Source organism: Callospermophilus lateralis, chromosome 2, assembly GCF_048772815.1.
Source record: "Callospermophilus lateralis isolate mCalLat2 chromosome 2, mCalLat2.hap1, whole genome shotgun sequence".
In the NCBI taxonomy this organism is placed as follows: domain Eukaryota; kingdom Metazoa; phylum Chordata; class Mammalia; order Rodentia; family Sciuridae; genus Callospermophilus; species Callospermophilus lateralis.
In genome coordinates, this window is record NC_135306.1 from 148,552,916 (window position 1) to 148,579,188 (window position 26,273).

General features: G+C 49.1%; 1 protein-coding gene across 2 annotated transcripts in view; it reads left to right on the top strand.

Annotated features, from left to right (window-relative positions):
- The window catches only part of Map6 (microtubule associated protein 6), a 72,149-nt gene extending 46,857 nt beyond the window's left edge, over nt 1-25,292 (top strand). Inside the window, exons 2-5 of one of the 2 annotated variants that reach the window (XM_076846623.2) lie at nt 3,402-3,615; nt 5,719-5,915; nt 24,094-24,299; nt 24,333-25,292. In XM_076846623.2, coding sequence (XP_076702738.2) covers nt 3,402-3,615; nt 5,719-5,915; nt 24,094-24,299; nt 24,333-25,153 — 1,438 coding nt within the window. In that variant the 3' untranslated portion in view covers nt 25,154-25,292. Of the gene's footprint in view, nt 1-3,401; nt 3,616-5,718; nt 5,916-24,093 lie in introns of both variants that reach the window. The other variant, XM_076846621.2, reaches the window with a different exon arrangement.
- Nucleotides 25,293-26,273: the final 981 nt, after the last annotated feature.

Sequence of the window (26,273 nt, forward strand, 5' to 3'; positions counted from 1 at the left end):
CTTTACCACTGAGCTACAGCCCCAGCCCCCTAACTTTATTTTTATGACATATGATTAGTTGTTGTATGTGGCTGGAGGAGGTTTTAAAGAGAATTTGAAGAAAGTTCTAAGAAATGGAGTTTGGGCTTAAACCTAACAGTCTGTCATAATTACAGTGGACCTATCATGGGATGCATTAACAAGGTCTCATCTGATGTACCAAATTTGTTCAAGATCAGGGACACTACTCCCCTCCCCCACCCCCTCCATGGGTGGGGTCCACGTCCCATGGATGATGTTCACAAGTGAGACACTTGCCAGCTCACCCACTGCAGAGATGCATGGAGCTGCAGAGGCCGGCCAGTGGGAGATGACCCAGAAACAGTGCATACCTATCTTAGTCCTAGTTCTGGAAGCAGGTAGGGGTAGAAGCATAGAATATGGGTTTCTGCCATCATCTACTGAGAATAGATTGGGACTGGTTTGGCACAGGCAGTGCCAACTCTTAGGGGCTTGTCTAATGGAAAGGGCTTCAGCTCTAAAGGGTGGGAAGACCTGAGCTTTGGTAGGTAACTATGGCTGGTGCTCGGCATTCCTGGGGGCCAGCCCCAGGCCTGTGTGTAGAGCCACCAGGTTCCTAAGTCTAATCATGACAGCCAACTGAACCTGAAGAAGGTGGAAAGAGAGGAGGAGAGGTGAGGAAAGGACCAAAAGAAGCCCTGATGCCTGAGTAGGTGGGTCTCAATTCCCACCCCACGCTCCTCCCAGCTGCCCATCTCAGTGAGTGGCATACCCCCAAGCCAAAGTCCTTGCACCTCCCCAGATTCATCCAGGCCCCGCACCTCCCACAGTTCATGCCCAGTTGCCCTCTCAACTCAGTGTCCTTCCTCAGTCCCCTCTGCCACTTCCTGGTTCAGGCCCACACATCCCTCCTGACTTCCACACAGTCCCCTGCTGGGTCCTACCTCTACCCTCTCCCACAGTCCACCATGCACACCACTGTCAAAGTGCTCTTCCAAAAATGGGTCTGGCCATACTCACCCTTGGCTGGGACTCATTGGCAACTTCATGTTACAAGGAAGACCCTCCCCTTAGCATGGCCAGCAGGCCCTCCATGCTGACTAGGCTCCTTGCTCTTCCACGCCAAATGGGAACCCAGCCACCCACACTGCCCACAGGCTCCCGTGCTACTCAGGAGCCTCTGGAAATGCTGCTCGATCTTTCTGGAACCCACCTTTTGGCCAACTCCCTGCCAGCCACTCTAACTCTGCTCCAGAAAGCTCCCCCTGACTCCCAGGCTGGGGTGGGAGCTCCGTGCTCCTCACTCCCTCCTCCTTCATTGCTTTCAGGGTCTTTCCCTGGAGCAACCTCAAGTCCCTCTGCCTCCCACACCTGATGCCCAGGGACTGTTCTTGCCTGTTTAGGCTCCACAGCTCTCAACCTCCTGAAAGGGAGAGCGCAAGAACTCTGGAAATATTTTGTGAATGAGTGGGCGAAGATGAGCAGCGAGGGAACCCTGAAGAAGACAAGTCAGCGAGGAAGACCAGACGGTTGGGGTTTAGGGACACTGAGTCGGAGGTGTTGGTTGGGCATCTAGGTGGTGGCCCAGGCTGCACTGGAAACTTAGAGGTAGCGGCCCCTCTCTTCACATAGGAGCCAGTCCTAGAGATATCCAGAGAGCAGGAGGTCAAACCACCAGCTAGAGGCTTAGTGTTGCCAAATTGGTCTTAATAGCTGAGAGTATTAGAGTTAGAAGGACATTCTGGGACAAGGTTAGCCTAATTCTTTTATTTTACAAATGAGAAAACAATGTTCAGTGTGGGAGAGGCCTTGGAGAGGCTGTTCTCTCCTGCAGACCAAAGTCTTTCTGTGGCCCCCTTTCTCTGCGACCTGGAGGAGGAAGTCAGTGAGGGTGAAGGGGCCGTTGGAGGAACCCAACTCTGCAGATTCTTGCACTAACTACTCCTTATTCATGGCCCCCAAAGGAAGCAGACCCCATCAAGGCCTCAGGGCCCAGAGCTTTGCAGTAAATGGCACACACTTACAGGGAGGACCTTGTCCACCTTCAAGGGCAGCCCTGTTTTCAACACTGTTGGCCATCTCTTCTCCAGCCCTAGGACAGATCAGAAAGGCAGAGAGGGATTGCTGTAAACAGGAAAGCTGACAGGCCGACAGACCAACCGGCAGCGGTTCACACCGGAGCACACGGAGTCTCTCCTAGATTCACACCCAGACACAAGTCTTAGCTGTGATACCCCATGACGTTCAGTGCATGCGGCTTCTTTAAGACTTATAAACGCTGAGCCGTTTCACAAAATTTTCATCTAAGTTGATTCGATTGTTTCGGTTCTGGCACTGCTGCTTAAAGGGAAGACCCTTAAGATTCTCCAGAACAGCCAGGCACAGTGGTGCACATGGGAGGAGCATGGGATGGGAATTGAGACCTTCCTGATTCTGTCAACAGCACCCACCTACTCAGGCATCAGGGCTTCTTTTGGTCCTTTCCTCATCTCTCCTCCTCCCTCTCCACCTTCTTCAGGTTCAGTTGGCTGTCATGATTAGACTTAGGAACCCGGTGGCTCTATACACAGGCCTGGGGCTGGCCCCCAGGAATGTTGAGCACCAGCCATAGTTACCTACCAAAGCTCAGGTCTCCCAGTGGCTTGGGAGGCTGAGGCAGGAGGACTGCAAATTCAAAGTCAGCTTCAGCAACTTAGCAAGGTCTTCAGCAACTCAGTGAGACACTGTTTCAAAATAAAAAATAAATAGGGCTGGGGGTGTGGTTCAGTTGGTTAAATGACCCTGGGTTCAATCCTTTGTTAAAAAAATTTAAAAAGGGGGACTAGAAATATAGCTCAGTTGGTAAAGTGCTTGTCTTGCATGCACAAGGGCCTGGGTTCGATCTCTAGCACCAAAAACCCACCCAAAATGAAAAAATTAAAAAAGGAATCTACAGAACAAAAGTTCTTCATTGTGAGAAAGGGGGAAGGAATTTGGCATTCGTTGGTAGGCTACATTAGAGCTGGTAGTAAGCCTAATACATTGTCTCATTTCACAACTCTAGCTTTGCATATAGCAGCATCCAATATCTGTTGAACTAATGACTGCCTGGGCTGGGTGTTTTCAGCCTCATTTCAGAAACTGGGAAATGAGGTCTAAAGATTCGAATTGCCTGTCTGCAGTGTGGAACTAGGAGGGAGCTCAAGCACTTTCGCCAAAACACTACTGCTATTGCTACAACCTGGGTCCGCCTGGCAAGAAAGACACCTGTCACTTGCCAAGATCAAAGAATGGCATTAACTCTCCAGCCACGCTCAGTGCCACAAGCACTAATTGAGAGCTTGCTGTGTGCAGCCCGAGTCAGGAGCCCTGCTTCCAGGCAAACAATGTTTTTTATCACTTATGTTTTCTTTCACCAACAGGAATGAATTCAGAGCATGGACAGACATCAAGCCTGTGAAACCAATAAAAGCCAAGCCTCAGTACAAGCCCCCAGATGACAAGATGGCTCATGAGACCAGCTACAGCGCCCAGTTCAAGGGGGAGGCCAATAAGCCAACAGCAGCTGACAATAAGGTCATGGATCGCAGAAGAATACGCAGCCTCTATAGCGAACCTTTCAAGGAACCCCCAAAGGTGAGACAGATCTTGTGGGGAACCCTTCAGCACAGCCTGGACTGGAAAGGTAAACCAAGCAGAGCTTGGGAGTGGGCACCGCAGACACTGGCCGGCCCCAAGGGCTCCTTTCCTTTTTAGCACACTGAGACCCACGGGCATCTTCAACAGGAACCTTTGTTAAATTCAAAGGAAATGTTAGCTGTGGGGCCTGTGATCCCAACTATTACTGAGAGGCTGAGGCTGGGAGGGTCATAAGTTCAAGGTTGATTGGCTAACTTAGTGAGATCCTGTCTCAAAATCTTAAGAATAAATGAAAAGGGCTGGGGATGTAGCTCAGTGATGGAGCTCTTGTCTAGCAAGTGTGAGGCCTTGGATTGCATTCCCAGCACTGCAAAAAATAAAATAAAATAAGGAGATGTTAGAAAGAACCATTACCTGAGATTAAAACAAAACAAAACAAACAAACAAAAAAACACCTTAAATGTGGGCAGAATTCCAGAGAACTAGCTTTTGCATTTGAGAGATTCAGAAAAGAAGTAGCAGGAAATCTCACCTGAGCTGTAAATTCCTTCATCTAAAAATAGCTGTGCTTCTGCCCCCCGCAGGGCCCTTCCCCCCACCCCATTCCATTTCAGCCCCTTCTTTTCCTCCCAGGTGTGCACACAGCCACCCTCTCATTCTTCCCTTGATAACACACCATCCACCAGCAGGGTTCACCGTCACAGCACACCTGTCACATCAGCTGCAAGACACACTCTGTCATTAGTTACTAAACAGTTTGGGAAAGTGTATTCGGGAGTTTTCTTACAACACTACCCTACCTGATTTGTATCTCAGTGTGAATTCATACTCGGGGGAAGGAGGTTGGAGATGGAGCTTGTGAGTGGGAATCGCACATGCCAAGCAGCCTTATTCTGTGATGTTAGACCATATGGAATTGGGTACACATCATCTCTCCTGCATGTAATAGCAGAAAACATCTGACAACCTAAATACCTTTAGAACCCAAACCATCTTTTCTCTGCTTTTGTCCTAAAGTCTAGAACTCAGTTGGAGTTTCCTAAGTGGCCAGGACCATTTTATAAGTAAAGGAATTACCCATTGCCTGAAACATTTCAGGAAACCTCTCCATTCCAGACAAACCAGGATGACTGCTTACCTTCTTTGCAGATCAAGGGTGACTGAAAATCATAGGAACTCAGCAAGTCAATGTCCCACCCACAGATGCGGTGGGACCCAAGACATGGGGTTGGCATTGAACAAAAGAAGATTTCAGTGGAGGAAGGAGGAAAGATAGGGGAAATTAAATCTAGAAATCAATGGGCCTGAGTAGCATATCGACCCATCATGCTCAGTGGCTCCAGAGTTCTCTGAGAAAGAGCAGGCTGTGTCCTCAGAACAAGGGGGAAGAGTTAGAAGAGGGATCCCAGGGAGAGTGAATTGGGCTTGGAGCAGCTGCTCTGGGAGAAATTGTCGAGGTGGCCCATCAGAGATGTGGCTGGCCGTGCAGGCCCAATGGCCTGGTGAGGCTGGACACATCCCAGCTCAAAGGATCTCAATAAGAACACTTCTCCATGTGCGTTCCCATCTCACCATGATGGTGGGCTGAATCTCTGCTCCTCATGCCTCTTCAGCCTAGGCCTGGGGTGATGAAGCGCACCACTCTGAGCAGAGGCGCAGAGAGCATTGGAAGCACAGGCTGACTCTCAAGTCCTGGCCTGGAGGTTACCCACGTCCCTTCTCACATTTCAAGGTCTACAGGAAATCATATGCCTGTGCCTGAGTTGAACAAGGTGATGAGGTATAATATTCCCACAGGGAGGGACAGCAGATGCAGCATAACAGTGACCCGCCTGCCATCTGGGGAGGGGGCCACCTAGGGAGGGGATAGGAGTCCATGCAGCCAGAGAGAGTGCTGCCATAGAGACTAACCAGGGAGTTCAGACAGAGAAACCAAAAGGCCAGTGTCACTGGAGTCCTTCCTCCACTGTGCTTCCCGTGTCAGACTTGCTCCCCGTTTTCCTTTGATTAATACTGTAATGTCTTCTTCTCTCTGAATCCTCTCTCCCACTCCCTCCCTTTGTGTTTCTGTATTTGCGGTCCGTCTGTCTCTCCATACAGGTGGAGAAACCTAGTGTTCAGAGTTCCAAACCAAAAAAGACCTCAGCGAGCCATAAGCCCCCGAGGAAGGCCAAAGACAAGCAGGTGGCATCGGGCCAGGCTGCCAAGAAAAAGAGCACAGAGAGTCCCAGTGCCACCAAGCCCGACGACAAGGAGCAAAGCAAAGAGATGAACAATAAACTGGCTGAGGCTAAAGAGTAAATGTCACTGCACTTTCCTTTTATTCTTCTCTCTCTCTCTCTTTTTTTTTTTTAAACCAACAAACAAAAAGGCCACAAAATTAATTAGAGACTTCCCCTCTGCCTGGGTCCTGAGTGTTCCAGGAACGCTTTGGTTTTGTTCTTTTAGTGGAGGAGCCCTGGTTCACACACAGGGCCATGCCTCTTCCTGAGGGTGGCCTATGTCAGCCTCGGGACCCTGGGACACCAGGAAGCCTTGTGCACTGGCCGTGCCTCCCCCTGGGGACCGTACTCAGCCAGCTCCAAGCCCACCTCCTGGTGGGGCTTGGAAATGGCTGCTGTAGGGTCTCTTCCTCCTGCTCCTCCCAAGCTCTGTGTCAACTGGTTGATTTTGAACTTTAGATGAAGTTTCTTTTCCAAAGTTTAGAGGGTGATCAAGTGCTATAGAAGCTCAGCTTATGCTTCATGATTGACAACATTTGTGGAAATGTTAGAAATAAAACGAAGGAAAAAGCAACCTTGGCCTTAATGTCAATGGAATGGAGTTGTCTGTTAACTTTAATCTTCTAGAATCTTCTGTTAGAAGTGTGTGCCTGTGTTTTGTTTCCTACTGGTGGGCTTTAAATTGTACACCAAGTGATAGATAGGCTCCTGGTGACGGAGACCAGGCCAGCGGTGGTAAAGGGTGGGTGTCGTAGGTGTTGTAGGTGTCATAGGAAGGCCACAGCTGTGGGAGACTGCCTTCCCATTTGTCCTCGGCAGGCTGCCAGCATTGCAGAGTGACAGGTCGAGGGCGACTAAGGATGAAGGGTCAAGGTGGAGGGAGAGAGGACTTAGTGCGTGCTTTCAGTTCCTGAGATGCCGCAGCGGCAGGCGTGGCGGTGCTGACCCTCCCTCGCTGAAGGGTCTTGCTCTGCTCCACAGAGGCCAGCGGTGCCAGTGCCGAACTTCAGGTCGGGGGTTTCTGTGACACAGCCGCAGGCTAGGAGAGGACCCTGTGAAATATCCGGCAGGTCTTTTTGACCTCATTGATGGAAATTTTAAAAAGCAGCTCTCAATGTATTCTGTGATGTGTGTCTATGTGGCCAAAGCCCTGGGGGAGGTGAGTGCCACCATAGCTGTGCTAGAGTTGTGTTGTAGGAATTAGGGAGTCATTGTGAAAGATCCCCAGTGCTTGTGAGGGAACCCCAAGTGTCTACCAGAAAGAATATATTTGCAAATGTGAGGTGTGGATTGCTCCTGTCCTCGAAGGCCATCTTCCCCAGCATTCTGAATGGCTGGGCTGTGGCCAACACGCAGCCTCTGCCCGGGTGCCTTCTTTTTGTTTTGGAGGAGAAGAGTGGAGGTCTCCCAGCTCCATACCTCAGAAGCCCCTCCGGGTCCTCCCAGGTTAGAAGCAGCAGAGCTCCCGGGCTCTCTTATTCTCACTGCCCAGGCAGCAAAGTGTCTGTGTTCTATTTTGTTTGTTGCTGGGCTGGTTGAGAAGGTCTTTGCAAACTAACACAGCATGTGCTACGCAGGCCTGGTTTTAATAAAACAGGAAAACCAGAAAGAAGAGTCTGTTCAGGCCACTGCCACCTTCCTTTCCCTCAGGGCGTGGCCTGTGAAGGAGAAGTGCCGAAGGCAGGAAATGCTGGCGAGTCCCAGCGCTTATGAATCACAAATTTTAAATGCCTATCCGGAAGTGACTGGCATAGATCTCAGTACTGTTTCCGGCAACTTGTTAGCTAATCATAAAACTTACCAGGGAACTCTAACAACTTGATCTAACTGTATCCAGAGAATTTGCAGATTGGTCATTCTCTTAAGATTTCAGCATTAGCCAGACACGTGGATGCTAGCTACAGCTTGGATTTCTCCTCGGAGCATTTTGCAGATCCAGTGAATCAGAGTTTAGGACGCACAGGGGATCATTCAGGGGTCACTCACATATCGAATGCCTTGTGTCAGCACTGTGCTAGACTCGGTAGGCAGTATAAATAAATCTGTCTCCACAGCAGCACAGCCAGAAGAATGCACCTGATGGTCCCCTATGTATAGTGGCTGAGCCAAGTTGGTGTTGCCCAAGTCAGGGTTTGCTTCAAGGGCCTCACAGGCTTTTGCAACCACTTTGCAGCCCCAGGGACTGCAACTCCTACCCTGCCCTGCCCAAGGCTTTAGATGACAGTATAATCTCCTTTTCAACCTGTCAATGCCCCCTTCTTTGTCACACACCCACCTGAGAAAACTTTGTGGTTCACTTTGACTCTTGAATGTGTCACTTTCCTGGCAAGAAATTTCCTTTGATTTCTACTGTTTACAAATAAAACTCAGCCAGTCTCGTTCTGTATCCTGAACATACTGAACGAAACTGATCTTGGTTCCTCAAGCAGTGTTTGGTGTTGCCTTTCTGGAGGTGACCGAGCTTCCAATGCCTGTCCTGCTCATTTGCATACATTTCTCTGTGGTTGCTGCTCCTACCCCCAGCAAGAGGGCTGGGACAGAGACTTGGCCCTCGTCTGCTTGGCCCGCCTGCAGAAATCCCCGCAGAGCTATGCGCTGGCTTCCCCAGCTCTGTCTTCTCTGCCCAGGATCCCGACCAGCCCATATAGCTGTGCCTCACTGAGGCAGACAGGAAGTGTCTAATTGCGATTTTGTGGCCTGGGTTTTGTTGCATACCACAGATTGTCTATGTAACGTGTAGCGCACACCTCTCTTGGTGCTATCTCATTCCCGCTGTTAGTAAGAGAATGACAAAAATATTCATGTATAGCCAATTGATTGTGACGTGCTTGTGGTCTGTGCTTGCTCAGAAAACAGACAACCGAACAGTTTTTCCAATTATAAATAAATGCTAAAGACGAACACCACTTTCTTGATCTTATTTCCTTGGTGAGGCCCAGCTGAGTAGGTGAAGGAAGCAACCTTTGGCATTTGAGCCCCTCTCCACGAGCTGTGCCCTGCAGTTGTCCTGGGCAACTCCATAATGCAGCTTGACTCTTTTAGATTGCCTCAGATACTAATGGCAAGCAGTCAGACTAAGTGTTGGGAAAGGCGAAGATGGACCGGGAGACGCACTGGCCAAAAAGGTAGTGTAATGTTTTGATCCCCTGTCTCCGGATGGGTGACCCCTGCGCCCCGCACGGCCTTGCTGTGCTGGGAGGCTGGGCTCCGACTGCAGCCCTCCCTGTGAGGAACCAGGAGCAATGCTGGTTCTGGCCATTCTCCTTGCAAGGGATGGCAGGCTTGTCTTCACTTGCTCATTTAATCTATGGTCATTCTAGAGGGTTCACCTCCAGGGGCTGGCTTTCCATGTGGGCATGGGGACTGCAGTCGCGTATGCCTATCGTGGGGGTGCTGAAAAGCCACCAGAGAGGCCCAAAAGAGGTCACGACAGATCAGGTAGTTGGGAGCTCAGATGAAGGACAGCTTTCTTCCTCTGGGGGTTGGGAGTCGTGGAAGACTTTGTGGCAGAGGGCGCCTCGGAGGGTGGTGGGATATGGGGGTGCAGGGGGTGCAGAGTATGCAGGTGAAAAGGTCTGGGGATAGGAAGGTGGGTGGGGGACCAGGGGAGAACCTCAGTGCTAGGGCCAAGTTTTCCCACTTTGTTATCCTTCTGGTAAAGTGGGAGGCAAAAGACTTCATTCTCTTCATTTTCAACATGTATTGATTGGATACCTTGTGTGTGCCAGGCTCCGTGCTGGGCACTAGGGAAGCAGGATGACTGAGACTCTGCCTCTGATCACAGTGGGGCATGAAGGAGGAATCCGTTCTAGCTGGTTCTGTGGATCAGGAAGGACTTCAGCGGATGGGTAGGTGTTGACCAGGTGAACAGAGCCGGGGGTGGCTAAGGCATGCCAGGCAGAGGGGTCTCTATGAGCAAAGGTGTGGAGGGGTCACACCCCCCTGGGGGGAGCTCAGGTTCGGTTGGGATGGGGGTAGTTCATTTGGGAGGGAAAGGGCAAAGGCTGGAGAGTGCCAGAGTTCAGTGGCGGAAAGGCCTGGTGCCATGAGACAGTGGCTGCTGACTGGGATCTCCATTTCACCCACCCAGGTGGCGCCCACACCCCGCATGCTCCACCGCCATGCTTATCCCCCCTCCCGCTGCATTGGCAACTGCCACAGGTCCTCTCCGGCTCTAGGCTAGGAGCCCTAGGGTGGGACTTTTATTCTGTTGCTGGCCCTGATTTCTAAGGGGTTTTTTTGGGGGGGGTGAGGGTGGGGAGGCAGTGGTAAGAATCAATCAAGGGTAATAATTTTTAAAAACCCATTATATATTTGTTTTCCAGATGATTAGAAAAATTCCATTCACCTGTTCACTTCTGTATGATGCAGAAAACACAAAAACGGTTCAATACATGAAACAAATACATACTAGTCAGATCTCTTTAGGTCAGTTAATGGGGAAAGACAAAGTAGGGGTTGAGAGAGATGGTAAGGAAGACAGGAGAGAAGCAGAGAGGTGGGAAGAGAGGCAGAAAAAAAGACACAGAAACACACACGAATAAGACACCGAGACGAACCTGAAGAATAAGAGAAGGGAGTACACTCAGAACCCAGGGAGGGCAAGACCTGGGCAACAGGGAAGGCAGGAGGCGGAGGTCTGGCCGGCTTCCCTGGGTTGCCCGGTGAGCAAGGCTCCACCTCACACCTGCAGCACCCGCCACTCCCCACCCCACCCGACCCTGTGCTCTCGCAGCTGCCCAGAGCCCAACCTGCTGCTCAAGTTGCCTTCCTAAAGCAGAAAACAAGCAACTGAAACCAGCAGTCTTGTTTTTGTTTTTTTATATTTTTAGTTGTAGATGGACACAATACCTTTATGTTATTTATTTATTTTTATGTGGTGCTGAGGCTGGAACCCAGCATCTCACATGTGCCAGGCAAGCGCTCTACTACTGAGCCCCAGCCCCAGTCTCCGTCTAGTTTTTTTTTTTTTTTTTTTTAAGGTGGGCACAACATCTTTATTTTATTTTTATGTGGTGCTGAGAATCAAGCCCTAAAATTGATCATTGTTTTTGCTAAATTAGTTATGAGCATATTTCAACTCTTCCTGAAAGTTTGTATATTCTTAGTGAAATTCTTCCCTCTTTTTCTATTTTCACTGGGGTTTAAGATTTTATAACCTGTGTCTCACAGGTTTGGGCAGCTGTGTCAGGTCCCATGTCACAAGGGCTATGGACGCCTTTGGCATGCCATCGTGGTCACAAGGTCCTTTTACTGCTCGGATGTCGTACAGCAGTTCATGTTCTCAGGAGGTAGCCTAGGGACCAACACAGTTGAAGCAAGGCTCCACCCCAGCCCCACTGAAGCTGGCACTGCTGAGACACTGGTCTCGGAGGACACGGGTCAGGAGAGTCAGCTCTTTCAAAGGCAGGATATAGACTCTCCTGGACGGTACCTGCAGAACCAGGCAGGCACCACCCACCATTGAGCACACGCTTCCTCGCGACACCCAGTCCATCTTAGAACACCCATAACAGGGAGAACTAAGGCCAGCACCCTTGCACGCTTTAATATTTACTGTGTGGCTTCTGGCGGATGGTGGCAATGCCCTTAGGCGTCACCCTGTAGGTGGATGGAATCTGTGCATAGGCCTTTCACCAGCCTCTTGAGCTTTGGTGTCCTCCTCTGGAAATGGGGGCACTAGTACTCGGCTCAGGGGAGCAGAGTGGGAAGGACATGACACGAGGGTGGTAGGACATAGAGTGGACACTAAACACAGCATTTCAGGCCCTTCCCCTCCCTTGATAGTACTTGGAAGGCACAAGTTCCATTTCTTGCCAATGGAGAAGCAGTACATATGCGCTCGCTGTGCATGGTACACACTCTAAAGAAGAACACTTCTCAAGCATTCCAGCTATTGCATTACCGTGAGCCCACAGACTGAATAATGTTCTAAAATTTTTCATTTCTTGATTGCTTACAAAGCATTTCTTTCTGTTGTTTCATTGAGCACCCCACACCCCCACCCCGACCCTGCCCCACCAATGCTGTGGAGCAAAGGTTTTCCCCAGGTAACAGATGGAAAAGTGAAGCTCAAAGGAAAGGAAGCACCAGGGGCCAGGTCTTCCCTTCCACAGTCGAGCTTTTTCTGCCCTCTTCTGAAGGAGGCTGGGCTGGCCTGAGGTGAGTCAGGTTTCAGACAAGTGGGACTCAGTGAAAACTGCACCTCAACCCTCAGGACCACCCTGTGGTTGGGCTATTCGCCCTCCAGCTGGCTTGCCCAGCACCCAGCACCCTCTTCAAATCCCCGAGTTTAGACACAAACTGAGGGAAAATAAGGATTGGATCAGGTCTTCACACACCACTGACTCAAACATCTTGACTGGACTGATCACTGTCTCAGTCAAATACACAGTGTTTTTCCTTAACTGATTAGGTGACTGAAATAACTACAGAACAGAACGGTCCAACAGAGTTTCATTCACCAGAAATACACTTGGTACTAGAGATACCAAAAGAAAATTGTCATCTGATACCTGGAGTATCAGATGACAGGCCATCTTTTTGGGTTTTTTATTTCAAACAGTGAAATTGAGCTTGAGTTTCTGCCCTCTGTCCTCATGTAAGTGGCCGCCCATCACTTGTTAACTTGGCATTGTATATAACTATCTCAACAGATGGCCCCAGACATCTTATCTGAGGCCAAGGGAATTTCAGAGGCTGAGAGGAATAAATTACTGCCACTGCTACTGGCTTAAGCTGCTGGAGGGATCTTTAGACTTGCAAATCCGACCATGTCACACCCTGCTTCCAACCATCCGTGGGCTCCTGGTGGCCTGCAGAAGCTTGTTGTTCTCTCAGTGCGCCATGCTGCTTCTCACCTCCATACCTTCCCCACGCTGTCCCGCCTGCCCAGAATGCCCTTCTCCTGCTTCTCACCTGGCTAACTCATCCTTCAAGACTCTGCTCAGGGGACTGCTCCAGGAAAACTTTCCGTACCTCCCAGGCTGGGTAAGATGCTCACTGTGTGTGTCTTCATCACAGAACTTACCATATATCCTGTGTCATCCGCTCATGTGTGTGTCTGCCACTGGATCACGTTTCCCCCAAGGGCAAGGTCAAGCTTATTTTGTCCATTTTTGTAGCCTACTTCCCAGCCTGATGCCTATCACACAGAATGTCTTCTGGAGTATTCGTTGAATGGACAATGAATGAATGTGTGAATGACCATATTCATCCTGTGCTTCCATAGTCACCATGGTGCCTCCACAAGGCTTTATTCTGTCTAGTGACTTTCCCTGCTCATATGAAAGAGGTGCTTTTGAGATGCATCACAGCAATGGCAGAGCTTCTGTTCTGGCCAGTATACATCTGCACTTTATGTAGTCACTTTTTCTAAACAGACCTGATTTCATAAATTCATGAGCTCTTAATTACAGGATAATCTTAAGAGGTTACCTCATCCTACCCCCTGCCCAGTGCAGAGCCTTTAATTCTGTGATGACAGAAAGGCATTCTCCCTATCCCACCCCAGGGCCACATCCTAGAAGGAAGGACTCAGAATAGAGCCAACAGTCCTGGTTCTAAATCCAAGCTCTGCTTTCTGCTAGCTGTGTGACTGCCACTGGTTGATTTCTTTAAGCCTCAAAGAGGTGATAATAATAGTAGTCTCCACTGCTCTCCAAATCAATTCGTTTCTCAGGTTCGGGAAGTAGGAATTGGGCCAGCAAAGGATAGCATGTTACGGGAGCCTGGTTGTTTTTGGAGTCTGGGACAGCAAATAGGAAGAGTATTAGGATTAAGAATTGGGATTAAGAATCAGCTGGACTGTTATGAGAGGCTGACAGGGGTGCGTGATGAAGTCCTCTGTAAATGGGGAAGCGTCACGCTCTGTCAATACTTCAGTTCTTGCTGGCCATTACTGCCCAGTTACTTATCTCCCCTGGTCCCAAACTGTGTGGTAGCTGGGGCCACCCAGGGAAAATCCACTCCCTCTGCCACACGCTGGCCTGAGGTTAAGACCATTTAGAGATGCTCTTGCCACCTGCCTCCCCAACCCCAGCCCTTCATCTCTCTGGTCTCTCCTCCCTCAGCAGACCCTATAAATCACCTTGTATAGATTCCATTTTTGCAATTACGTGTTCATTTGAATTGATCTCCTTTGGACACATGAAGCCAATTTTGATAGATTGCTCCAGATCCCATCCTTTGCTTTAGTGGGGAGAAGGGGAAGACAAAAATGGATTATTAAATTCCCAGGAGCACAGAATGAGACAAGAACTGAGCCATTTCTGTCTGGTGGCCCTAGTCCAGGCCCTTTACTTTTTAAAAAGGGTCATTAAAAGGATTATCAGATTCCTAGTGGCCCATTGAGACCATCAATCTTGCCCTTGACTTTGTTTTCTTTGTGTTAACACAACGAAGAATGCTTTTTACAATATTGCTGGTGCAACTGGGATTTTAGTTATTTATTCTTAGCAGATAAAAATTTAGGAAAAGCATTTAACAACAGTAAAATAAGTAAATAAGTAAATAGCAGGGCAGAAAACAGCCCCCCAACCCGCTGCGGACCTAGTACAACCCTTCCGCTGATCTTCACTAGAGCATTTCCTCCCGGAGGGGACCCAGCGAGTAGAAAAGGTAGAAAGCTGCCCCAGGTCTCTGGTCTGGCTTTTATGAAATGCAGAGTTGGCCCAGTCTACAGGAAGGGATGGAACATTTATTTGGCTTTTAGGCATTTGGCCTAATTTCTTCCTTAGAATAAAGTTAGAGTCCATTGTTCTCCCCATTCACAGACAAAGAAATCAAAACTGAGTGATTAAGAACAAAGTCACACAACTTATAAGTGATGAGCTAGATTTGAAGCCAGGTCTGGGTGACTCTAGAGTGCATCCTCTGTCTGGTCCTTGGGCCGTCACTGGGATTCCTGTTGGGAAAAAGGCACACATCCTCCTGAACAGGAGTCTCCTCATTCTCTCCCAAACATACCACTCCAAACACTCATTTGTGGAAAACGAGTCATGTGAAGGTCACAGATGCAGGGTTTGATCAGCACAGGTCACTCCCGAACTCAACCCAGAATTAAGCCTTGTGGTGGCAATATGTGTCTAGCTGTGGTCCTAGCTACTCTTCTGGTGGTGATGAGCCACATCTGGAGGACTCTGTGACCCTAGGCTGGTAGACTGACTGGCAGCCACACAGGTAGAGCTTCATGATGTGAGTGGGGATGGGCACTCCTAGGCCAAGAAGACACTGCTTTCTGGGGATGTCTTCTTTGCCAGGGGCAAAGTCAGCCAGGGTCGGGGAGTGGGGTGGTAGTGGTGGTGGTGTCGTGTAATAGAATTAGGATTGAGGTGATGCAGGACTGGCCAGGCAATTGTTGGGGGCTTAGCCCAAAAGGACAAATATCTCAGTAAATGCAACTGGGAGCTCTGATCAGAGACCTGTAGAAGTCACTGGCTCCAGCCAGAACTAGTCCGGGTCAGCTTATGTGGAACCTGGTTCAGATGCAGCAAATTTGGAATCTCTGTATTTGTAGAGAATGAGCTCTTCAGTTAAGGTTCTGACATTGCTGTATGCTCCCTATGCGACCTTTGGCAACTTACACCCCTTTCTGAGCCTGTTTTCCAGTTCCGGAAAATGGATGAGAGAATGAGCTCTATCTGCAACCTGATGCGTTGTGAGAACCAAAAACCACGTTGTGTGTACAGTCCTCCTAGAAATCCCGAAAGACACAGAAAAGGCTGCTAAGATGGTTACAGTGCCACCTGTAAATGTAATTGTCAGCAGTTGATCTTGTATGAGTTTTTTTAAGACCACCTACTATGTGCCAGCCCAATGCTGGAACTTTCTGGATCTCTTCTATATTCCATGGCCTAGCACATGGTAGGCTCTTTAAAAATATTTATAGAAACATTTTGTTTGAAAGGAAGAAAGCAAGAAGGTGAGAAAAGAGAGAAGGGGAAGGAAAGAGGGAGGTAGGAAGGGAAAGAGAGAAGCAGCAGACGTGGTGGTCCCTGCCCTTGGAGCACAGACCAGAGGCAGCTGTGAACCAGTTGACAACTGAAGTGAGGGGGCAGCTGGGGTGGGGGGCTGTGGGAACACTGGAGAAGCTGAGGGCTGGGTGTCAGCAGTGGTCCCACTGAGGAAGTGGCCCTGGAACTGAATCTTCTGTCAGTGAGGTGGCTTCCATAGGCAGAGGGGTGGTGGGTGGCTGGCAGCCAGCTCCACAGACCTGAGAAGCAGCAGAGTGGCAGGGGCTGGTGAGTGGGCATGGGGTCCAGAGCAGAGGGGTGTGTCCTGTTTGGAGACCTCACCTGCCGTGTGGCTTTCAGTTCTGGGCTCATACTCAAGGGATGGGAATTGACCGAGACAGGTTATGAGGGCGCCAGGTGGGATAGTGAGGGCTCTGGTAGCCAAGTGTGTAACTATTGTGACGCTTGTCTTACACGGAGAGGCCAGGAATTAGGACACAACTGCTGCCACTTTAAATCTCTGAAAGGCTGTCCTGGGGCAGGCAGCAGAGTGTCCCCAAGAGGGCAGCTCCAGAGTTCAAGGCCTGGATCAGGGCAGGGTTGTGCAGAGTGGAGCTGCAGGGAACACAAGTTTCTAGAAGTTCAGGTCTAACCAGTGGTCACCAAGGAGTAGGCCACCTCACTGGGGCAGGTGCCGACCCCAAAGACAGCCCAGCCAGGTGACAGGGGACAGCAGCAGAGGCCCAGAAGGCCCCACTGCCCCGCGGCCTGCCCTTTGGTTCAGCTCTATGGAGCTGTGCTTCCATGAAACAGAGAGGGAAGACTTCTCCAGCCAAGGATGTCTTTGTCTCTTAAATATCCGTTGGAGTCTCTGAAGAGACACAGGCTGATAGGGGTTCAGGGGGCAGTGCTGGGGTGACACCCCGTGCTGGGTGTGGCAGGTGTTTGGAATGTATGCTTAACAGTCTTTCTGGTGGCTGTTCAAGGCAAAGCCCAGGTCTCATTTCTGTGCTTCCAGTCCCAAGCCTAACACAGAGTAGGGATTTACTAGATTTTGTCCAATGAATGGATGAAAGAAAAAATAAATAAAAGAGAATAAAGAGAAAAAGTCACATACATACCAGTCATTCAAGACTTGCACTCGGGAGGCCAGGTACTTCTGTCAGTCAGATGCTGCTAGGTACTCAGGACACAGAAAAACAAAAAGAGCCCCACAGTCTAGCAGGAGAGTTAGATAACAACCAAACAACATGTCAATTACTGAAATAGAGGCTCCCACAGAGTCCTGTGGGAGAGAGAGGGGAGAGAGCTTCTTGACTCTTATAGATCCTTCCTAAGAATAATGAGCCTTCCAATCCCCCAAGGCAGTGTTCCATCTCTGGGTTAGGAGTTTTGTTTGTCTCTAACAAACAAGGGCACATGTGCAGGGCCCATGGAGGCGGGCAGGCAGGGAACAAAGCCATGATATCACCCTGTCTGGTACCTACTTCCTGGGTCCACTGTGGCATCATTGGCCTGGTCCCCACTCTTCCTATCCTGACCATCTTTGCTCCAAGTGAGTGTGCTCACTCCTTCTACCCACTCCCTGAGGCTGGAAGGCCAGTGCTTTCATCTGGAGCTGACTATGCATTTGCTGTGTGGCTGTAGGAGAGCTGCTTGCCCTCTCTAACCAGATCGCTAAGTCCCTCTTTGGGCCTACCATTTACTAAACATGCCTGTATTCTAGGAGTCACTCTGCAAGCACCCAGCTAATCCCCTTTTAAAAGATAAGGAAACTGAGTCTGGAGACTGGTGTGGCCATAATGGCCACCTGTGGCTAAGGAGCTGGGTCAACATTGGAACTCGGCTCTACCAGCCTCTGGCCAATTGGTGCACTTTCTCCTCCAAGAGGTTATTTTTAACATCACATGTAACAGTGTATGTTAAAACATCTATCACAGGTCTGGCAGGTAGTTATTGCCCAGTTAATAAGTGTCTCTTTCTTCCTTGGGGCATTTCTACCCTGCGGAAGGCAGAGGATTCTAGGACAGGGCCCTGTGCTGGGAGTGCTGCGTAGTTCTGGGCTGCTTTGATAGTAAAATAGGAGAAGATCTGGAAGGGAAAAAAAATACACATGGGCAGATTATAGGATCAGGATTGTATGCAAGAACAGCAGTCAGTGGAAGGCAATGCAGGTCTTTCTCCAGCTGGTCTAGGACAGGGCCCTGTGATGCCGCTCTGGCTCTGTGAAGCCTGGATCCAATGTCAGTGTGTATGTCCTTGGGAGGCCTTAACTGTCTCCATGGAAACAAGATTAGCAGTATGTGAAGTATCTCAGACTTAGGATGTTTCACCTAACCTTGGAAGGCTAAGTTTTACAAAGAATTCAGAACCTGTCACAGAAAGCAGAAAGCCTTTTTTTTTTTTTTCTCTGCACTGGGGATTGAACTGGGGGCCTCATGCATGTTGGGTAGGCACTCTACCACTGAGCTATATCCCTAGCCCAAAAGGCTCTTCTTTATACACTCACTGGAATGTATTTACTCTGGTCTCCCTGGGTCAGAGACAGTTTTAGGTACAGAAGATACAATGACGTACAAAACGGACTTAGTCCCTCCCCTTTAAACACTTCCATTTAGTAGGAGGAACATTAATCCAAAAGAATATAAGAAATTGCAAAGCCGAGCGCAGGGAGCACACCTGTGATCCCAGCAGCTCAGGAGGCTGAGGCAGGAGGATTGTGAGTTCAAAACCAGCCTTAGCAACTTAGTGAGGACCTAACAACTCAGTGAGACCCTGTCTCAACATAAAATATAAAAAAGGGCTCAGTGGTTAAAGGCCCCTGGATTCAATTCCTGGTGCCAGGAAAATAAGAGAGAGAGAGAGAGAGAGAGAGAGAGAGAGAGAGAGAGAGAGAGAGAGAGAGAGAGAGGGGAAGGGAGGAAGAAATTGCTAAGAAAAAAGAGAGAAAGGAATGTTTCAGGGACAGGAGAGCAGTAGTGGGGCCACCACCGACTGTGGGCTCAGGGAAGGTCCCCCTGGGCAGCGCTCCAATGAGCAGACAGATATGGAGGCTTAATCAGGTGAGGAGGGGAAGGAGAATTTCCCAGGAGACACAGCATGTGCAAAAGCCATAAAAATGGGAAGAAGCTGGCAGGCTGAAGGAACAGGGAGGACCCTGGGGGCTGGGGCACAGGAGCCAGGGAGATGGTAGGAGTAGGCTACTCAACTGGATGACCATGAACAGACCTTACTCTTTATTCTTCATGAAAGGAGAAGCCACTGAAAGGTTGGTTGTGAGCAGGGAAGAGACAGGACCAGATTTGCTTTCTTGAAAGATTAGGATCTCAGTGTAGAGAATGCATTGGAGAAGGGCCAAGAAGATGGTACCTGGGACTCCAGTTAGGAGGCTGTGGACAGTGGTCTAGAGAGGTGACGGCATGGCAAGGGAGGTGGTGAGATAGATGGGACTGGAGGTCGCAAGAAGGAGGTTAGGCGAGCGTTTCAAGGGAGAGGGAGATCTCAAGGATGACCCTGGATGACTGGGTTCCTGGATGGGGCCAGGAATAGAGGATAAACTAGATTTCTGCAATGATAGTCAATCTTCCTGTTTGGACTCCTTGTTCTAGATGCTGTGCTGGGCAATGGGACTGCAGGTGAGGAGCTTAGCCCCTGCCTTTGGGGAGCTCACAGTCTGCTGGGGGAGCAGCCTGGCAGCTGGGGCACCCAGGAATGTGGAGGGAGACGGCACAGCGATGCTGCAGATATACACACAGGAGGAGCTTGTGAGGAGGTGGGACCCAGGCCAAGCCTTCAAGGTCAGCCAGGGCTTCTGCAGGGAAAAGGGGTGGAAGAGGTGACCCAGGAGGCAGTAACAGCAGACACAGCACAGAGAGACTGTAAACAGCATGAGAGGACAAGGCAGGGAGAAGGGCTCAGAGGAGGGCTGCCTTCCTCCATGCTGCATGAGGGTCAAAGGAGATAAACTGTTCTTGCTATTACCGTGGGGACAGACTTATTTGTGTAACATACCTGAACACTCTACACATGCCAGGAATTATGACTTCAGGTGCCTGCCTAACAGGACCCTCTGATCCTCTGTCCTAACAATCAGCACTTTTATTGTTATCCCCATTTTACAGGTGGGGAAACTAAGGTCTGTGTGGTTGGGTAATTGCCTAAGCTCTTAGGCAATGAGCAGCACAGAAGCCAAGTTAAACATAGCTGATCTTTCTCGCTTTTGAGAGGTCAGTGCTGATAAGGCGCCTAGGATGGGAGGTAGAGGGCCTGTGTCCTGTGCAGTCTTCAGAGTATCTGCAGCTGGCCCAGAGAATCAGATTCAGTTGGGCAAGTCAGCCATGCCCAAGGACAGCTGGCCTGTGGTTGAGAAGGGCTGACTCCAGCCCACATCTACCAGTCAAGTTCCATGCTCCCTTCCACTCAGCACTGCGATCGCAGCCCCAGCACACTGGAGGAGATGGGCATTTTACAGATGGGGAGACCGGCAGGGAACTGTGGGGCCAAGTGGCGATAGTCAGTGTCAATGAGGTTTTCATGGTGCCCCTGAGGGCAGTTTTGTGCATAGGAAAACTTGTCAAGGTCATTTTGGTTTTAAAAAAGAATGCTTAAGTGGGCTGGGGATATAGCTCAGTTGGTAGAGTGCTTGCCTTGCATGCACAAGGCCCTGGGTTCAAAGCACCACAACAAGAAGGAAAAAAAAAAAAAAAAAGGAGTAAGCAGGGATGCAGGGTTAAAAAAGAATGCTTAATTTATAAAAGTAAGAAAGTAAAAAATCCAGTGGGATGTAACAATGTCTGTTAGGAAGAACCTTATTTATAACTTAATTCAACTCCCCTAAATAATTTAAGTTAAATTATAAATACTTTAAAATAAATGGAGCATAAAAATATGGTGGGTATCAGGTTGTCACAAAAGTCCCATTATTGTTTTTATAGCTGTCTTATATTTTTCAACTTTAAATTATAAGTCTCATTTAATAGATCAATGGCTTGCCTAGACCTGTGCAGGAAACAGCCTGCCAATCTGTCACCAGCAGGGCCAGGGCAAAGCCAGAACCTTTTCTTCCCAAAAGTGCCCTGAAAACATGTTGGTCCCGTCTCCCTTTCCTTCCATCTCATCAGATGCCATGATGGCAGCTGGTTGAAGGGTTTAATGCTATTTACTTTCTTCTCAAGTGCCATCCACCAGAATTTTTGATAGTACAAAGAAGTTGAATTTTGCTTTTCTCAACATGAAGAAAAGTTAAGAGTTTCTGCTATTTGGTCTTCTTACTTAAAAGATCCAACATTGCTTATTCTAAAATTGCCCAACAAAGGGACCCATTGCCAGGCAAACAATCTTACCCCTAGATTTTATTTCATGATAAAACATAGGAGGTAAATGCTCAGGCTTTTACGGTAAGTGGCAAAGGGTTTGTTTTGAGACAAAGCCTCACTATGTTGCCCACAAGGTCTGGAACTCCTGAGCTCAAGTGATCCTCCCATTTTAACATCCCCAGTAGTTGGGACCCAAGTGTATGCCACCATGCCCAGGCACCAAAAAGGTTTTAATTATTCATTTAATATCCTGATTATATTAAAAACTTCTTTATAAAAAGAAAAAAGTACATAAGAAAAACTAAAATAAATTATCGTTTTAACTTAATTATTCCATTACATGATCACAAGATGAATCTGTTATTCTAATATGACAAATTATCTTAGACATTATGCATAGTTTCAAGCTAAATCAAAGCAGATTTTTCCTAAAGTTAATACAATAAAAAAGTTAATAGTTTGGGATTAACTTATCAGTTCTAATTTTTTTTAAAAAAGAAACATTTATTTCTTAGATGTAGATGGACACAACACAATGCCTTTATTTTTATGTGGTGCTGAGGATCGAACCTGGGTCCGGCCCGTGCTAGGCAAGCGCTCTACCCCTGAGTCACAATCCCAGCCCTTCAGTTCTAATCTTAATTCTAAACTATCCCATGATTAAAGACATTTAGCTACTAAGGGAAAGTATTTACTAATGAAATCAGTACAAGGTTGATTGATCCCCGCAATTTTGGGGTTAGTGAACAGCTGGCTGAGAGTGCTTATTAGACTGAGGTTTCGGGGGGTGTCATGGGAGGCAATGCCACAAACATCCAGAGAAACTCTTTCCTGCCCAAGGCTATGGCTGAGGGGCCAGCCTTGTTTATGATCTCCATGCCAACAGGGCACTCCCATGGCCTTCCAATGGGGTAGTTCTGTAGCCCAGGCCCCTGAGATCAGGCTTAACCCTGGTCACCGTCTTTTGCCCCCTCTGAGCTTTGTCACCCCATCAAGAAGACTGTGCCCAGGTCACCTAATGGCCTGAGAGGATACCTCTAATCAATTCCCTGCTTGATTCTGTTCTGAATTCAGATTTTCATTTTCCTCTCTGGCTAGCTACCAATGACTAGAATGGTTTTAATATCATCTTTGGATCCTGCATACTCCTCAACGGGCTTGCCTGGCTCTATCCTCATGGCCAGGACAACTGCACTTTGCATTGTGCTGAGCCAGGAGGCCTCCCTCAGCTCTCCCCGCTTCTGTGATGCTCAGAGACAGCAAGGGAACTGGACAGACAGACTGCCTGCCACAGTGGACCCCGATGACAGGGGTCAGCTCTTAGGCAGCTTGAGATGCCAAATTCAGTGAAAACCTTCTAGATCATGACTTAGAAGAATAAAAACAGCCCAAATTTGTATAATTTTACTTCTAAGCACATAAATAGAAAAAATAATCATAAAACTGATCAATCCTGCCTTGGTACCAAGCACTCTGTGTGCAGACCTCCATCATCACAAACTTCGGAGGAATTTCACTATTCCCAACGAATAGCTGACAAGGGAGGCCCAGAGAGATTAGTCCATAATGAGGTGAGGAAGTGTTGCCAGGTGGAGGTGTCACTGGAGCAGCTGCAAGAAGCAGGTAAGACTATTCCTGAAAGCCTGGGAGGAACTGTGAAGATGCTGACGTGGTTCTGAGCTCACAAACCTTGTGGTGAAGAGTAGAAGACTAATAATTAGAGCTCCCTTGCACTGAGCACCTGCTCTGTGACAGACCCTGGAGCAGGAAAGACCACAGTCAATCCCAGGGCAGAAAGACCCAGACCTTGGTCCCTGGGTCCCCTCACTGCCTCCATCACTTGCCCTCTCTGGACCTCAGTTTCTTCATCTAAAATCTAGAGTAATAAAATCTCCACGTGCTTCCTAGGGCTGCCGTATTCTGAAATGAGATATGAGAAGTGATTTGGAAGTCCTGATGTGCCTAGGGGTGCCAAGGTCTGTGGCGCCAGTTGAGCAATACCTCTCTTGAATGGTGGCTTTTAGTCTGGCCTTTGAGGAAGGGATGAGAGCTGGCCAGGCCGGAGTGTGGCAGTGTTTGTCACATGCTCTCTGCAGGTGGGTGGGTCAAAGGATGGGGAGGTGGCTGCAGTGAGGACTCTTGGCTACAGGAAATAAGTCCAAAAGCTTTGGAGCAAGAGAGAGCAAGGGTTCAAGGAGAGTAGAGGAAATGCAAGTGGGGACAGAGGGAGGGACAGGCCCCCCTCACTGCCTGAATGGGGAGTCCCAGCCAGTTGCCTACCAGAAGTGGGGTGTGGTGGGAGTGTTGTAGGACATAATGGGGTGTACTGTCTCTAGAAAACTGAAAAGCAATAATGGAACTAGTTAAAGTTGATCTAGTTTTTATTATTCTCATGTGCTTACCATTCTAAAAAATACTGGTAATAAGTACTTTTCCCTTTCCGGGGGTGAGAAGGAAGACATTCCCACTACCCCCTTTCATGTTATGTGGTGACCCCTTGCCCTTCCCAGAAATCAGCTCTTAATGTTACAGGGAGAAAAGAAACTTGGAAGCCCTTGAAAACAAGGACGGAGTGGTCCAGCCTGTAGGATCACCTGAGTGGAAGGCTAAGATGGCCCCAGGATGGGACCAGCAAGCCTCGAGGGATAAGTAGAGGCCTGGGTGGAGTGTGGGCTGGACTGGCTACTGGGATGCCCACTGGAGGACTCCAGATCCAGCTGCAGTACTGCCATTGTCACCCAGGCACTGTCCCCTGTGCCACATGCAGGTTATAATCAATTGGCAAACACACTGAATGACTGGTTCCTGCCCTTCACCCACTCCACATTTTTTACTAACACAGAAATCAGATTCTCCTCCTGCCTCGCCAATAAGAACCACCCTGCCCAAGCTCCACTAGGCCAAGTTTTATCAGGCAATCTGTGCTCTGCCTTATCCCTGGCCCAAGTTCTGTCCTCACAGTGACCACCTTTTTCTCCTTTGCAGGAGCCCAGTCCAACCTGCCGGAGAGACACATAAGAATCAAGGTCCTGTAGCAACAGAGGCAGTCAAGGATCAAGGTCCTGTGGTCCCAGGGCTTCTGAAAGGTCAAGGCCCTGTGGTCCAAGAGCCTCCAAAGGATCAAGGTCCCATGGTCCCAGGACCTCCAAAGGATCAAGGTCCCATAGTCCCAGGGCTGCTGAAAGGTCAAGGCCCTGTGGTCCAAGAGCCTCTGAAGGATAAAGGTCCTGTGGTCCCAGAACCTCCAAAGGATCAAGGTCCTGTAGTCCCAGGATCTCCAAAGGATAAAGGTCCTGCGGTCCCAGGATCCCTGAAAGATCAAAGTCCTGTGGTCCCAGAACCTCCCAAGGATCTAGGTTCCATGGTCCCAGAACCAGCCAAGGACCAAGGTCCCTTGATCCCAGAGCCTGTGAAGAACCAAAGTCCTATGGTTCCAGCTAAAGTTTTAGATCAAGGTTCCATGGTACCAGCATTTCTGAAGGATCAAAGTCCTGTGGTCCCAGCACCTGCTAAGGATCCAGGTCCCTTGGTCCCGGAGCATCAGAAGGATCAAAGTGCCATGGTCACAGCACCTATAAAGAGTGAAGGTCCTGTGGTCTCTGGGCCTGGAAAGAGTCAAAGTTTAGCAGCCCCAGAGCCAGTCAAGGGTCAAGATGTAGTGGTCACTGAGCATCTGAAGGGTCGTGATTCTGTGGTTATGTCACCTGTAAAGGATCAAGGCCCTGTGTTCCATGAGTTTATGAAGCACCAAGACCCTATTATCCCAGCACTAGCCAAGGATCAAGGTCCTATGGTCTCAGAGCCTCCAAAGAATCAAGTCCCCATGGTCACTGAGCCTGTGAAGAAGCAAATTCCTATAACCCAGGTGCCTCTGAAGGATCAAGATCCTCTGGTGCCAGCACCAGCAAAGGACCCAGGTCCTACGGTTCCTGAGCCTCTGAAGACTCAAGGCCCCAGGGGCCCTCAGCTGCCCACCATCTCACCTCCACCCCCTGTCATGATCCCAACTGTCCCTCATGCAGAATATATTGAAGGGTCCCCTTGATGCCCCACCCCTTGATGTGCCATCAAAGGAGCTGGCAGTGGAAGGGCTCCTCCCCTGGGCAGCAAAGACACAGTTAATCTGCATGAACCGTGCTGTGTAGTCTTGCTGGAATCTAATAAAACTGGTCCTTCTGGTTCAACAGTGTCTCCTTCCAGCTCTGTGGGGGAGGGGGCACATGCATACATATGCCATGTTTGCTCAATACCGTGTACTCTCGAAAGCAGGCAGGCAGGCCCACCTGGGCCAGAGGAGTCTAAGAAATGCTCAGTGTTTAGCTTTCATGGCTTTTTGGCCAAAATGCCCAAAAAAGAACAACTTAAAGGAGGGAGAGTTTATTTGGTACTCACAGTTTCATAGATGAACCACTCCATCTCTCTGGGCCTGAGCACATCATCAGGGAAGGACCCAGCAGAGGAAAGCTGCTCAGCTCATGGAGGGGTCAGGAAGCAGAGATAGAGGGGGAAGGGGCTACAAGGAAGACGAACTAGTCTGGCCATGCCCCCAGTGACTCACCTCCTCTAGCCACACCCCACCTCCTATGGTTACCATCCAGTCAGTCCATTCAAACTAGGATGGACTGATTAGCCCCACTGGTTTTTATAATCTAATCATTTCACTTCTGAATATTCCTGGATTAACTGCAGCTGCCGGGTACCTCATATCCAAACCATAACTTCTAGTTCCTGTGAGTTATCAGCATGAGATGGGAGTGGGCAGGTGATGCTTGGACATCAAGGACAAAATCCCTCATGAAAATGATCAAGACAAGCCAAGGTTCAGAGCCCATGGAAGCCTAGCAAGGGCTACCAAATCCCAGCAGGCTGAGCTCCGGATGGGCTAGAGTTGGAGCCTGCAGATGAAACAGGAGCAGGGACACAGCTCAACCCAGAGTAATTCTGGGTGACAATTATTTGTCACAGGCTCCATTTTAAAGCTTACACAAGAGTTAAACTTCTTGAGAAAATTAGGCCTCTGATCATGAGTGTCAGGACACTACGGAGAGCAGAACCTGCTCTGATGATCTTCATTCAGTATCCATGACGGCTCAGCCAGGGGCTTCTTAAAAAAAAATGCCTTGAACCTGGTACAACAGCACATGCCTGTAGTCCCAGCTACTTAG